The 15,365-nt window shown below is 35.5% G+C and overlaps 2 protein-coding genes across 5 annotated transcripts in view; one reads left to right on the top strand and one right to left on the bottom strand.

Moving 5' to 3' along the window:
* The window catches only part of LOC117226405 (midasin), a 140,626-nt gene that overhangs the window by 36,998 nt on the left and 88,263 nt on the right, over positions 1 to 15,365 (top strand). The window lies entirely within an intron of this gene.
* LOC117226382 (uncharacterized) overlaps positions 1 to 15,365 on the bottom strand; it is a 91,603-nt gene that overhangs the window by 29,108 nt on the left and 47,130 nt on the right. For all 4 annotated transcript variants that reach the window (XM_033480672.2, XM_033480665.2, XM_033480647.2 and 1 more), the window contains exons 2-3: positions 4,235 to 4,436; positions 1,350 to 1,602 (exon numbers count right to left, since the gene is read on the bottom strand). In XM_033480672.2, coding sequence (XP_033336563.1) covers positions 1,350 to 1,602; positions 4,235 to 4,422 — 441 coding nt within the window. In that variant the 5' untranslated portion in view covers positions 4,423 to 4,436. The remainder of the gene's footprint in view (positions 1 to 1,349; positions 1,603 to 4,234; positions 4,437 to 15,365) is intronic.

Genomic DNA, 15,365 nt, shown 5'->3' with positions numbered 1-15,365 from the left:
ATAAGGAGAAGATATCCAGTAATAGTCAAACAAATGAAATACCTGAAATGGTAGCCAGAAAATATATATCAAATACTAGTCAGACAAGTAGAGTATATCTATCATTGAGCTGACAAGTAGAATATATCTACCATTGTTCGGAAAAGTAGATTATGTCTGACATGACTAGACAAGTAAAATATAATCTAACGTTGTTCAGACTAGTAGAGTGTGTTTGACATTGTTCAGGCAAGTAGAATGCATCTAACATTATTCAGACAACTAGAATAAATCCAATAATCTTGAGACACGTGGAATAAATGAATCATTGCCCAGGCCAATAGAATAAATCCAGTAATTGTTAGTTGAATAAAATAACCCCAATAATTGTCATACGTGTGATATAAATCAAGCAGGTGGAACAAATCAAACAGTAGTCAATCTAGTAGAATAAATCAAAAATTGTTCAGCCATGTAGAATAATCCCAACGAATGCTAGACAACTAGATTGAATCCTATCATTGTCCAACAAGTACAATAAATCAAACAACAGTCAGACCAGTACAATAATTCCACCAAACGTCAAGCTTGTAAAATAAATCAGCCATTGTTCTGGCAGCGATAATAAATCAAGCACTGGTCAGACAAGTACAATAAATTTACGTCACCGGAATTCATGGTGGCCCCGGAAACGGTTCTACATGATCAAACAAAAACAGTTTTACAATTTCCATATCTGCGTGTACCTATGTAACTATATTATTTTGTATTTTTCTGAAGACGAGTAAAAATTGATCATTTTGTCATTTAGTGAACTTTCAAAGATTATATAAATATTTTTTTATTTCACAAAATAGCTGATCTACGTTTCATTACTCACTTTCACGTTATAGATTCCTGTCGATTTTTGCGAAGCCTATTGTGTTTCAACTACATGTAAATAATTGAAATTGATATTATTAATTATCAACCAAATTAATAATATTCCACAGCACTATTTATTTTCGATGTAAGATAATTTCAATCATAATCGATGAGACCACACACATACACAATTTCAATAAACAACACAAAATTAAACACCTATATAAAAACGCTTAAATAAAACCATCATAGAAACTAAAGTGGTCGCTGTCAGCTATCTATGGTGAATCCAGCCACAAGACCGATGAAAAAAGAAATGTCGCCGGAAGTAAACAAAATCCGTTGTCCCGTTCGTTTGTTCGCAAGCTCGGTATCGGTTCCTTATCGGCTTTGGCGCGCGTTTGCATGGAAAACGCTCGACTACAGCGTCGCCGGGAGATCGATACATCGCCAGAAAACGGAAATCTAAATAAAGAAACGGCTCGCTGATAGAAGGAATCACTTGCCTGAGGCGAGTCCATGAGCAACGGCGCTGTGAGATCGGCCTCCTCGTCGGTTTCCGGAAAAATCGGGCTGTCGTTCAGCACCGTTGTCAGCATGTTCACCGTGGAGACTGTCACCAACAGCAGAAACGCTGTCTCGACCAGGGAACACTTGGTCATCGGCTGACAGTTCAGAATGCTCGATCCAAGGGGCAATAAAATGGCGGCACGAGCGCAATCCACCATCGCCTGGTGGAACAATAATCCTTGCGACCACCTGCGACACAAGGAGCAAAAGAATCTTCGTATTAGATGCGACGGCGGTCGGCCTATCTTCGATCATTAACGCGTCGATGGTAGCGCGACTCTTCCGCTAGGACGAGTAATATAAGCAACGGATGTGTAATTACCGATTTTAATGTTTTGGTGTGGTTTAAATGGGGAAAGATTGCTTTTAATTGGATTAGGTAAAGTTCTGATGAATTAAATGCTCCTTGAGGAGTTATTGGAATGAGACTGTCTTGTACGGACAGTAGAGTAAGACTTCTTTGTACAGACAGTAGAGAAATATTATTTAGTGCAGGCAGTAGAAGAAGACTACTTGATATAGACAGTGGAATACGATTTTTTTGTACAGACAGTAGAGTAATATTATTTAGTGCAGGCATTAGAAGAAGACTACTTGATATAGACAGTGGAATAAGATTTTTTTGTACAGACAGTAGAGTAATATTATTTAGTGCAGGCATTAGAAGAAGACTACTTGATATAGACAGTGGAATAAGATTTTTTTGTACAGACAGTAGAGTAATATTATTTAGTGCAGGCAGTAGAAGAAGACTACTTGATATAGACAGTGGAATAAGACTTTTTTGTACAGACAGTAGAGTAATATTATTTAGTGCAGGCATTAGAAGAAGACTACTTGATATAGACAGTGGAATAAGATTTTTTTGTACAGACAGTAGAGTAATATTATTTAGTGCAGGCAGTAGAAGAAGACTACTTGATATAGACAGTGGAATAAGACTTTTTTGTACAGACAGTAGAGTAATATTATTTAGTGCAGAGAGAGAGAGAGAGAGAGAGAGAGAGAGAGAGAGAGAGAGAGAGAGAGAGAGAGAGAGAGAGAGAGAGTAGGAGAAGACTACATAATATAGACAGTGGAATAAGACTTTTTTGTGCAGACAGAAAGTAAGACAGTACAGTAAGATTATTTAGTGCAGACAGAGTAGGAGAAGACTACATAATACAGACAGTGGAATAACTTTCTTGTACAGACAGTAGAAGAAGATTATTTAGTACAGACAGTGGAATAATATTGTCCATAGGAGTGGCAGTGGAATAGTACTATTTCAAACAGACAGTAGATTAAGGCAGCTGTTTCATCGATTTTAAAGTAACGTGGTTTTAACTGAAACGTTTTTATAAAACGAGCGAAACTTTCAAAATGAAATGTAAAATGATTATGACAAATAGACGCATTCGATACGAATTTGAAAATTTGTATAATTGATTGAACCTGTCAAAAGGAATGTTCAAATTATTGCAATAGATTGAATCCGTTCGAACGAATTTTAAAATGATTAGTATAGATTGAATCCTTCCGAGCTAATCTTAAAATGATTATAATAGATTGATGCTCTCCAAATGATATTTTAAAATGATGAGAATAGATTGAAACGTCCAAAATAAATTCTGATATGATTATAATAGATTGAAGCTTTTAGAAATAATTGAATGTCTTGTGGCTATAATAGAACAAAGTTTTTGGTATTAGGGATCCATAAATTGAGTTTGATAAAGTGAAGCTTCTAAAATTAACGATATTTTAATTTGGATTGATTAAGGGGTTGACAGGTGATTCATGAAAGAGAAAATATCAGTTCTGGCGATCGTTTGATGAAGGACATTTTTAGTGTGTCTGATGATGGACATCAATTTTATTACATCTAAAAGGAAGCTCGTAAAATTGGTGATCTCTAGTTTGAGCACGTATTATAGCGGAACAATGAGATGGTTTCAGATAATTGGGTCGAGAAATCGTTCAGAAAGCAGAATACCTCACCGAGAAATGAACGCAATTATTAAAATTTTCATCACCATTCATTTTAAAATAAAAAGATCTATTTAATTGCACTTATCCTATTCAGAATAATATTAAGCATTCATTCAACAATTATAGCAATTTTTTAATAATTGTCACAGAACGATAAATTGGAGTTGATCAAGATGTTGAAAATTCTTTAAACTTGAAAATTTTTATTTTACTATATATAGTAACGTTTACTATAACAGAAGGAATGCAGTGCTTAAATAAATCATTTAGAGAATTCCTTCTAAAAATTCTCTAAAATTGGAAACACATTCTTGTTTAATTAAAACAGTAAAATGTACTGTACTATACACAAAATAGAGCTTGTAAAAATGTCAGATTTTTATTACAAGCTTTTACTATAGCAAAAAAATACTGTGCTTAAATAAATTACTCAGAAAATCTGTTGTAAAAATTCTCTAAAAGAGAAATTTTCTTAATTAATTAAAACGGTAAAATGTACTGTACTATACACAAAATGGAGCTTGTAAAAATGACAGATTTTTAGTACAAGCTTTTACTATAACAAAAAAATACTGTGCTTAAATAAATTATTTAGAAAATCAGTATTATAAATTTTCTAAATAGGATATTTTTTAATCCATATTCAAAGGAGAAAATTAGCTGTACTGTAGCTAAACCAAAGCTGGTAAAGACTCGGTATTATTCCAGTGAAACAATGCGGTGGTTTCGATAGATCGTGGTCGGTGAAGGGGTTGGGAGGTCGCCGGGTATAGTTTGTTCAGACAATATTCCCGGCGATGGGCACTCATGGGAGGGTGGATCGATCCGGTAAATCTTCGGTCGAGATTACCTGCGTAACTGTCGTTTAGCCAGGATGAGGGCCATGAGAAGAAAGTTCGCCCCCATGCCGAGGGCGCCGAGGCTGAATATAACTGTCGCCTCGGTGGCGCCGCCCGGGTGACACTGGAAAGACTTCGATGCGTTCGACGACACGTTACCAGAGGCGCCGATCCCGAACCTCAAATTGGCCCCTATCATCGCCAACGATTCACCTGCGCCACAAAATATCAGTCGTGATTAATCACATCTTTGTACAGAATCGAACTTTCTCACGGTACAATTGTCAACACCGACAACTTCCTTCGAAGTTCGAGAATTTCTCGTGTCGGAACTCGATTCACATATTAATTCGAAACTTTGCGAGCTGGTTTGGTCATGTTTGAAGTGTGTGCGGGATTTTTCTTTCTGCAACAATGCTGATTTGGTACGAAGTTATGGCAATACAACGCATAGGAGCTCCAAGAACCTCTTTGGAGCATTTTAGAATTTTTTTTTAAAGCGAAATTATCGAACATGGTAATTTGTAGCTTCGTGAGTCTATTTGCACATGTTTGAACAATGTAGTGGATTTTTTTTCAAGTGGTAATGTTGATTTGATCGAAAGTTATGGCACATCAAACCAAGCGCTCTTAAAGCTTCTTCGGAGTCCTTTAGAATTTTTTAAAATAAAAATTGTCGAATATAAAAATTAGCAAATTTGTGAGTTTCTTTGCATATGTTTGAACAATATAGAGAACTTTTTTCAAGTATTAAAATTGAGTTGATCTATAATAATGGCGGATCAAAGTCCTCCAGAATTGTTTTCTTTTTTCATCACAGATATTAAACACAATAAATTGCAACTTTGTACATGTATTTGTTCATGTTCCAGGAATACGCATGATTTTTTTTAGATGTTCATGCCAATTCGGAATAAGGTTATAGCAGATCGTAGGAACATTGTCGTACAAATTGTTAGTTGCTATAAAAGCATTAGTGTTCGCGTCTAATTATTAATCAACTTAGAAACGTATTTTACTAACGAAACAGTAATAAACGCAATGATTAACGATACATGTACCATGACGACGTCGTTACATGTACCGCAAGTGCTGTTTATTTTACTGTTTGTTTGCTACAGAGCATTGATCGCCGCCACTCGTACACAATAAAACCGCACGAAATTCGCATAATCATTACCCGATCCGTCGCATCGTGAGTTAATTGCAGATCGTTGTACAAATCTCCACGTTGCTAGATTCAATTTAATTTATTCGTACAGCAAAATTGCCACGAAAGTCAATCGTAAAATTTTACATACATGTAATTATTGTTATTATTATTAACGATCACAAATTGAATATCGTTCATGGACGTTGATTAATTTTCTCAGAGTGTAAATAGTTCAAAACCACAAGATCAGAAGATTTACTATAAAATAATATATTATAACTGAAACGAAGTTAAAATTAAAATCGGATAATAAAATAATCGGAAAATCGGAAAATAATTTGAATAATAATTTTAGATATAAATTTGGCTAATTTTAGCATACTTCGTAGTTTAGTATACTCTGTAGTTCAGTATACTGTGCACCTTCAAACATTTCATTTCTGTGCATTTTCATTTTGTTCGTTCGCCGCCCTGAACAAATACAAAAACATGATGTTCCGATTTTCCAGAATTTGCCCAATTTCTGCTGTTAAATTAATAGTCCAGAAACCGTGGTAACATTTGTCAGGTGAACGTACAGCGCATAGGCTGCCGCGGCCGTTACATTAAAACATAATATCGCATCGTATTTTTAGCACGGCGAGCTGTTCATAAATATCTGGCCACGGCTTTAAAAAAAGGTTTCCCGTCCGATTACCCTCCCCTGCCCCCTCCGGCAAGCATTTAATCGCTATTTAGGATTACGACGATAAGTCACGTGGGAATTATGCAGATTAAAATTTCAAGGATGCGGCGTTCGGTAAAAGAAGACCGACGTTTCGCGTGCATCAACACGATCCCGTGAAGTGGGTATAGATGCGATGCGATCCTTCCAGATAAAGCACGTTCGGAAAAGTGACCAACCAGCGGTTTCGAATTGCCTTCATCCACCGCGGCAATATAATTAAGAATCTAGCCCACTGCGCGTCGCCATTTGCCATTAGCTTTTATTATCCCGATAAAGCCTTTCGTTACTGTAAATACAATTCTTCTATATAGTTATTTCTGAAGTTTTCTTGTCGTTGAAAGCGCAATTTTTGTACGTGAAGTAATTATTGTTGAAATAGCTCAAAGTCGCGTTATTTATTTTAATAATTTATTATAATAATATATATAATATAATAATATAATACATAATAATTTTTAATAAACATGTAATGGTAAAATAAAATATAAAATACAGGTGATTTAATTTACTTAATTTTATTTAATTTATTTAATTTATTTAATTTATTTAATTTATTCGATTGCTATTATTGAAGGAAAAAGTGCCATTTTGTTTTTCTAGTACCATTCTCATAAATTCAGTCGCATGTATACTAATGTCTTAAACAATTTTAAACATCAAATTGCAAAAAGTCATCAATTGTACCAAATATGGCGCAGGTAACCAAAAATGGCGCATCATAAAATATATTTTCCTGGAAAACAGAAAAGAAACACACGATCTCCTTTTCCCCAGCAATTATTACCTATATAAAAATTCGTTAGAAAAAAACGTTGCCACCAGCGAACAACTGAAACAATTTTTAAATCTACGTACGTTCAAAAAAATGTTTACGCTAGATGTCAACTAACAAATATTGAAAAATAGCGAAACAGTGAAGGTGGAAATGATTAGCCTAGCAAAACAAGTGTTAAAAACGAGAACCACGATTTTTGTTTTAATTGGGTAGTTCTGTACAGTTTGTCGAATCAATTGATACAACGTTTCGGAATCGCTGCTAGGAGTTCGTAGGTCGATACGTTGACCTAATCCACTATCTCGTTATACTAGCGAGCAACGGAGGCTATCGACCTGCCCGACTGTTTCGGCCGGACAGTTTTATTCTACCAGTTGAACCAAAGATCGATCCTTTCGAACTTGCAAAGCACTCCTGCGGCAACGTTAGCGTCTCCGGCAAGCCGATGGAATGGAACACTTCCGTTGAAGTATAGAAGGGCAGGTCGATACCTCGGCTGACCAGTAGAATAAACTCGCGTGGCGACGGCAATGGGAGACACAGGTCGTTGCATAGGGCAAAACACGGGTCCATTCTACCGGCTACGTCGTCGACGTCGGTTTATTCTGCCGATCTGTTGAAACATTGAATCCGCGTAGTAGCCTCGGTTAAATAGGTTCGTTCTACCGGCACGACCGCCGCCCGGTTTATACGAATCTCGTGTTTGCCAGTGGGATTAACGAAATGATCGCGCGGAAGTCTGATTAAAGTGAATGGAGAGCTGTTTCTAGTCACAGTGACGAGAGACGACCGCCGTTTGGGTAAATTGCGGAACAAATCTCGGTTAGAGTCAAGCAGTAGATCTCTTCGGTACGGGTAGCAGAATAAATCTGTGTGGCATAGACAGCAAAATAAATCCTGGTAACGTAGGACAATGAAATGGGACTGTTTTATATAGACTGCGGAACAAGAGATAATGTACACACTGGGATAAGATTTTGTAAAACAGAGGAATAGGACTATTTAATATAAATAGTGGAACGAAACTATATAATACACACAGACAATGTTTATTATAATATATTAATTTATTAATTATTATATTATTTTATTTAGTTATATATTATATTATATATTATTTTATTTTATTTAGCTATATATTATATTAAATATTATTTTATTTTATTTTTTTATATACTATATTCTATATTATACTATTTTATTTATTTGTATATTATATTATAATATATTATATTAATTTATTAGAAATTATTATAATGTATTAGCATAAATTGGACTGTTTAAGACAGACAGCAGAGTTAGATTGCCTAATATAGATAGGGGAATGAGACTATTTAATGTAGGCATCGGGCCAAGACTATGGAATAGAGTGGAATGAGACGATTTAATACAGACAGTGGAATAAGACTATTTAACGCAGACAATAGAAGCATGACTGTCTAATACAGATAATGGAGTAAGATTATCTTAAACAAACAGTAGAAAGAGACTGTCTTATACAGACAGTAGAATGACACCGTCTCATACAGACAGTAGAATAAAATTGTCTGATATAGATAGCGAAATAAGACTGTATAATACAGACAGTGAAATAAGACTGTCTTATCCAGACAATAGAATAAATCTGTCTGACGCGACGGACAAGTGGAATAAATCTGTTTAACACAGACAAGTGGACACAGATTTGTCTCACTTATTTGACACAAACAAGTGGAAAAAATAACGCTGTCTAACGACACCACTGGAGTAGACTAATCTGACAGTATCAGTATAATAATTATCAACAATTCTTTTAACTTTCGTATTATTTAAGCTATAATTGCAAACTAATTTTCAGGTACCATATAATCAATCCAATCTAGATACAAATAAATTTGTCCTCTAAATATTTATAAAACAGAAACCTAAAGAAATATTAAACAACTAACACCTCTCGCCATTAAAAATATTAACAGCACCCCCAAATAATGCCAAAACGAATGACAATGAAATAAAACAACGAACAATGAAATTTGTTCGATGTTCAAACAAATATAAATGAAAGAATTTTAAATAATCTAATACAATAAATTTTTTAACAAACAACTATTACACTGTGAATTTTTCAAAATAGGGAAATCGTGATAATTTTGTTAAAATTTGTATAAATTATTTCTGAATGAATTTAATAGCTAATAACGCGAGCATGGCAACGTTTAATTTGCAGTCAGATGGAGTACGAAAACAATGATATTTATCAAGCATTTAGAGAAATGATATTGAAGAGTGAATTTAAATTGATTTTGATCTGGCAAATGTTTCAGTAGATAAGCCGCCACCGAGTGAATTTTGTTAATAAACCAGATAGTGGCGAGTCAACGAAACGAGCTCTAACACTGTACTAAAGCTTTAATTTCCGCTACAGAATTAAGACGGGTCGTGTCGTCCCATAGCCCCGCGGGGTTCCTAAGAAAGCGGAAGCAATACTATTTGCGATAACAATGCCATTTGTACTTTGGAGAATGAAGTTCTTGTCTCCGCGGAGCCGGGTATGAACTTACGATTGCTCTACTTGCAGTTTGCTTTATTTGCGGTTGGGAATGGGCCATAGAGATTACCCTGGCAGTAGATTCAATAAAACTACCCTCGAAAACTTCCACCCTTCTCCGAGACGATCTGTGTAACACCGTCGGACTGATAACGAACTTCCACTCGAAGAACTACTATTTCACGGCTTTCAAAAGCGAAATTAATTCGAATAAAGCATTAAAGAGGGTTCTTATAATTCGTTAGAACGCTCGGTCGACTATCTCTCTTGGAGCTGTCTCGTCTTTCATGCAGATGATTCAAGATCACGGTACGCTTTGTCACGTCTCGCTAATCGTTTAACACGAGAATGACGTAGATTGTTTTTGTCTGATTATACAGAGTGTCCTGAAAATGTCAAATGAGGTTCCTGAGGTCATTCGAAGTAATTTCTTCCTTAGCGGAAATGCAATCCGCGGCTTTGTTTACGAGTTATTAACGAAAAACAGTGACCAATCAGAAGCGAGCTTCGCCGGCGCAAGGGGGCCGAGCCAACGAGTGGACGAAGCCCACTTCTGCTCCATTGGCCCGGCCGCCTCGCGTCAGCCAAGCTCGCCTCTCATTGGTCATTGTTTTTCGTTAATAATTCGTAAACGAAGCCGCGGATTGCATTTTCGCTAAGGAAAAAGTTACTTCAAATGACCTGAGGAATCCACCATTTCCAGATTACGAGACATTTTTGGGATACCCCGTATACTGGTATTGTCTAATTTGTGGTAGGAAGTGATTTAGGCTGATTCTGCGAGAAAAACTGGATCAGAAATGTAGAATGATATTTTTTGTAGGAAGTTTGGGTTTTCAGGAAATTAAGATTGAAGATTCAGTGAACAGAGGACAATAGGTATAGTGTCGTCGCGAACAAACTATACCTAGTAACGTCGCGTGCTCGATGGTCTTTCGTTTTTCTCGGAAACGAAGAATCGTAGAGAGAAACTTTATCGGACATTATTCACGTAGTTTTTTGTAGAGAATCGACCAGGTTAGTTGAATTTTAATTTTCATGGTTGAGGTTTAAAAATAACTTTATGCATTATCGAATGACGAGTCACGACTAAAAGAACTTTCTTACGTGGAACGAACTTTGTAGAATGCAACAAAGTTACAAAAATGTTGTTATTTAAACTTTATCGAACCTTTTATTGATTTTCTATAAATCTTTATAATTGCTTGAATTCTGAAAATCATTTTATGCATTATATTCGAGATACAAACCTTATTAAGATTGTTCCTTGTACGAAATGCATCCTGTTGAATGCAACACAGTTGCAAGAATATATTTTCTGAATTTTATCGAGCGTCTTATCAGTATTATACGAATTTCTATAATTGTTTTGAATTGCAAAAATCGTGGTACGCATCGCCGAACGAGGAAATGTTACGAAAATTCTTGCTCAGAGAAAATGCATTCTGTAGAATACAATAAACTTGCAGACATTTGTTTCGCAGGAATTCGATCAGTACTGCGAATAATTGAACACTCGGAAAAATTCGAAAGTAGAGAGTCGAGCATAATCCGCGAGGTAGGCAGTAAATCAGAAGATTTTCAAGTCAAATTTGCCAGCCTTGTGAAAACCGTGAGGCGTCACCGACGATTTCCATTCCACGCTGATAAATTATCCATCCAGGGCACGAATGATGCACCGGTTCGCACACGGTTAACCGTGGTATATTTCACTGCGTTGTCCTTTATATCCTGGCCGGGCAGGATCACGGTCTGTCAGGGAAAGAAACGCGAGTAGAACACGTACACGCGAGAGTGGAACTCTCGTGTCTCTGGCCTGGTGCGACTGCGGAAGATGCAGCAGCCAGTGCATCGGAAAATAGGCTCGTAAAGGGAGATCGAAGGTGGAAAATCCACGATAGGTGCACACTGCACAGGCTTCTCCTGCACAGGATACTTTCTTTTATGCATGAGAACGCAACTGGCCCGAGGTCTTCGCCGACAAGATGGCAACGCGGACCAGGAGAAAATTAATTAAACATTGTCTGAGAAACGTTCTCTCTCTCTCTCTCTCTCTCTATTTTTAGCTACTGTCGCTCTCTCTCTCTCTCTCTCTCTCTCTCTCTCTCTCTTTCACTCTGCCTTTTTCGTATTTTTAACTCTCACTCGCTCCTCTCTCTCTCTCTCTCTCTCTCTTTCTTTCACTCTGCCTTTTTCGTATTTTTAACTCTCACTCGCTCCTCTCTCTCTTTCTCGCATTACTAATTCTCTCTTTCGTCTTTCTCTCTCTTTTTCATTCGTTTCTCGTCCTTTCCTCCCTCTTCTCTCTCTTACTCTTTGTTTCTCTCTCTCTCTCTCTCTCTCGCTCTCTTCCTCGCCTTTTCTCTCTCTTTCTCTATCTCTCTCTTTTTCTCTAACTCTTTCCCGTCTTGCTTCCTCTCTCTCTCTCTTCTCTCTCTCTCTCTCTCTCACTCTCTCTTTCCTCTAACTCTCTCACTGGTCCTCTACCTCGGAAAAATTGAAGAATCGAGGGCGCCGACCGGATGCAATAAGATGGCGCAGTGAACCATTCCTTGCGGATCTATAAAACGATTGTTTCTGGCATCGAAAATTAAAGTCTATCGTACGAAATCCAGCAGAAGCAGTGTCAAAAATTTTCTCGAGTTCCAAAAATTTGCTGTTCGCATTTCATTTAATTTTTGTATCTGTATTTACATTCTTTGGGACACTACTTTCCCATTTTCTGCATGGAAAATCGAGGCTATTCGCTCATGTAATACTGAAATTGTTGGGAATTTCGTTAAATACATGTAAATATATTTGGTAAAAACCGTTGTAGATCGCGTCAATTTTTACTAAATATATTCACATTTTTAACTAAAACTTATAACAATGTCAGTATAGTCATGAAACTTATCACATACAAATATATTTAATAACACCACAAGGTCGATTACAAAATGTTGAAGATCGTTTGAAAAATGTACAATAATTTTGCGATCTAGGCACGTCTAGGCTAGGTCTAATTATGATGCTTTTTTCATCACGAATTTCACGACCACCAAAATCCCGAAAGTTAATATATTTACTATAGCAACATTTTCTGGTCCCGAGAAATTAGAAATTGTCTTGGAGAATTCTGCGGCAATATTTTCTTTATTATGATACCAATTTGTTACGCATGAACGGAAAACGGTTGGGGAACGTTCTCTTGTTCCGGAGAAGCTCTCGCCTGCGTAGAAATCAAAGGAAAGCACGGTTACGAGGCCATGCCGTTTAAAGAAATCTCCCGGCGGTTTATGGCGGGCCATTTACAAGCTATAAACATCGTGCAAAGCAGGGCACTGAACGAATTCAGAACAGTATCTGGGAATGTAAACCACCGAAAGGACATCCCGGCCGAAATATGGCGCAGTTACCCGCGCGAACAAGCGTGGCTTACGCACGACACACCGCCATCTTAAGTGTAACGCGCGCTCGTGTTCGGATACAGCCGTATTTTCTGCAATTTTAATTTCGTTTCCGTTCTACGCTTCCCCGCGTTATTCGCTCCTTTCTCGTAGGTTTTGAAATATTTATCGCGCGCGCGAAATTGTATTTTTCTGAGAAATTAATCTACCATTTTGGTTGTGTCGCGTTGAAAGGCATTTTGAAGGTCCAAGTCATGAGATTTTAATTTAATTTTAAAATAAATGTAAATATCTGTTTACTCTTGTTTGAGATAAATATAAATATTGATTTATATTAAATAGAATTATATAGTTAAAATAAACATAAATGTTGATTTGCTAAATAGAATTACTTAAAATAAACATAAATGTTGATTTGCTAAATAGAATTACTTAAAATAAACATAAATATTAAATCACTGAATGGAATTACTTAAAATAAACATAAATATTAAATCACTGAATGGAATTACTTAAAATAAACATAAATATAAATTGACTAAATAGAATTAGTTTAAATAAACGTAACTATTAAATTATTCTAAATAAGAAATTTGAGAAGTCTAAATTTTATCTGTTTCGCATTATTTAATTCATTAATTACATTATATTACAACGTATCTTTTTCTTCTATTTCCATTTTGATAAACATTATTTTCATTGATTTCTTGGCAGCAAACAATTCGTTTATCGAAAATCAATTCCTCTTTTGCCATTTCGATTGGCTCGGAGAGTATTGCGACGCAAATATAATAACTTCCAGGATTGATTTGGCATAAGCAAATTTTCTGTAGTTCTTTACGCGCTCACTGTTTTTCATAAAGTACCATTCGTATTGCTCTGTAATTCCCGATTTGGCGAGTTGCGTTTGATGATCGCACGGATAGAGAATTTATTGCCACCGTTTCGATCTCTCGACGTTGCTTTCGTTTTCTGCGAAATAAATATCTACGAAACTATTCTGGCTCGGTGCGTCGATCCTAATCTCTGCTTATACACAACATTTGCCTGATTTATTAATCAAGAGAGTCCGCTTCTTCGAAAGCAAATTTTATTCTCATGATTTATTCGTAAATATTTCATAATCTCGAAGTGAAAAATGTATCACATGTTATCAAATTTATATAAAAATATTCTTACATCACTGAATTTATTGTGATTGTTCGTTTGTTATTTTTATTGTAAATTTTACCTCAAAATGTTTTTACGTATTTATTATTTTCTTTTATCGTATAAACTTGACCATGAAATATTTTTACGACACTGAATTGGGACGTTCACAAAAAATATTTCAACGACTGAATTTATGATTATTATTTATTATTCTTTATATTGCAATCTTTATGACAAATTATTTTTACAATATTCAATTCACTATTATTGTTTCTTATTCTTTCTGTTTGAAAAAAAAAGCTTTAGCCTAAAATATTTTTGATAATTTCATTTACGAATAAACTAATGTGTAGTAACTGAGAATGAAAGCAACGAAACGAGAAAACATTTGCAAATGTCTAGTTAAAAAATTCCTCGAAACAAACGAAATGAAATTACGGTTGAAAAGTATCGCGAAGATCCGGCAAAGTAAACATCTTCAAACAAATTCTCTGCGCAGCCTGTTCTACGTACGAACTTTGTCGAGATTAAGGTCGTAATCGTTTATTATGCTATTATTCGGTGACCGTGCAGCCTCTGGAAATGTTGGGTCCCCGCCCATAAATTCCCAGTTTAAGCTTTTTATCTGGCCGCCACTGTATGCGGCTAAAAACGTGAAAAATTTCTCGAAATCCACCGCCGAGACACGTCAAAATTCCTGCTAACATGCACGTCCGCGCGTAGCTCGCCATTTTGTGTTTTCTTTTTGCCCGTGTGTGTGTCGCTCCGGAAATGTCTCCTCAATATTAAAAACAACACCGGACGCTCCAAATTCTGTTTGAAATGCGGACACACTAATTGTAAAATTATTCGCATATTTATTCTGTCGCATTTACCGAAAGGATTTACTAAATGTTTATTGTTCGATGTTTCATTAGATTTATTTCCTCTTATTGTACCTGTGTTTTTGTAAACGATATGTTTATTAAACATTTTTAGTAAATGTTTTGTTAAATTGTATATTTATTAAACGTTTCAATAAATGTTTTGTTAAATCATAGATTTATTTAATATCTTGGCAAATGTTTTGCTAAATCATATATTTCTTGAACGTTGTAATAAATGTTCTAGCAAACGATACTTTTCTTTAAACAATTTATTTATAAATGTTTTAGTAAACGATGTATTTTTTAAAACGTTTTGGCAAATGTTTCGTAAAATGTTGTATTTGTGAAACGTTTTTGTTAAATGTTTCATTAAATGATATATTTATTAAATGCCTTAATAAATGTTTTATTGAACGTAATATTTGTTCAACGTTTTAGTAAATGTTTCATAGAATGAAATATTTAATAAATGTTTTAGTAAGTATTTTATTGAGTGACGTATTTATTATACGTTTTAGTAAATATTTTATTAAGTGACATATTCATCACACGT

This window comes from Megalopta genalis, chromosome 5 (genome assembly GCF_051020955.1).
Source record: "Megalopta genalis isolate 19385.01 chromosome 5, iyMegGena1_principal, whole genome shotgun sequence".
Taxonomy (NCBI): domain Eukaryota; kingdom Metazoa; phylum Arthropoda; class Insecta; order Hymenoptera; family Halictidae; genus Megalopta; species Megalopta genalis.
Note: the sequence above shows the minus strand (reverse complement) of the source record. Positions and strands in the feature narration are given on the sequence as shown.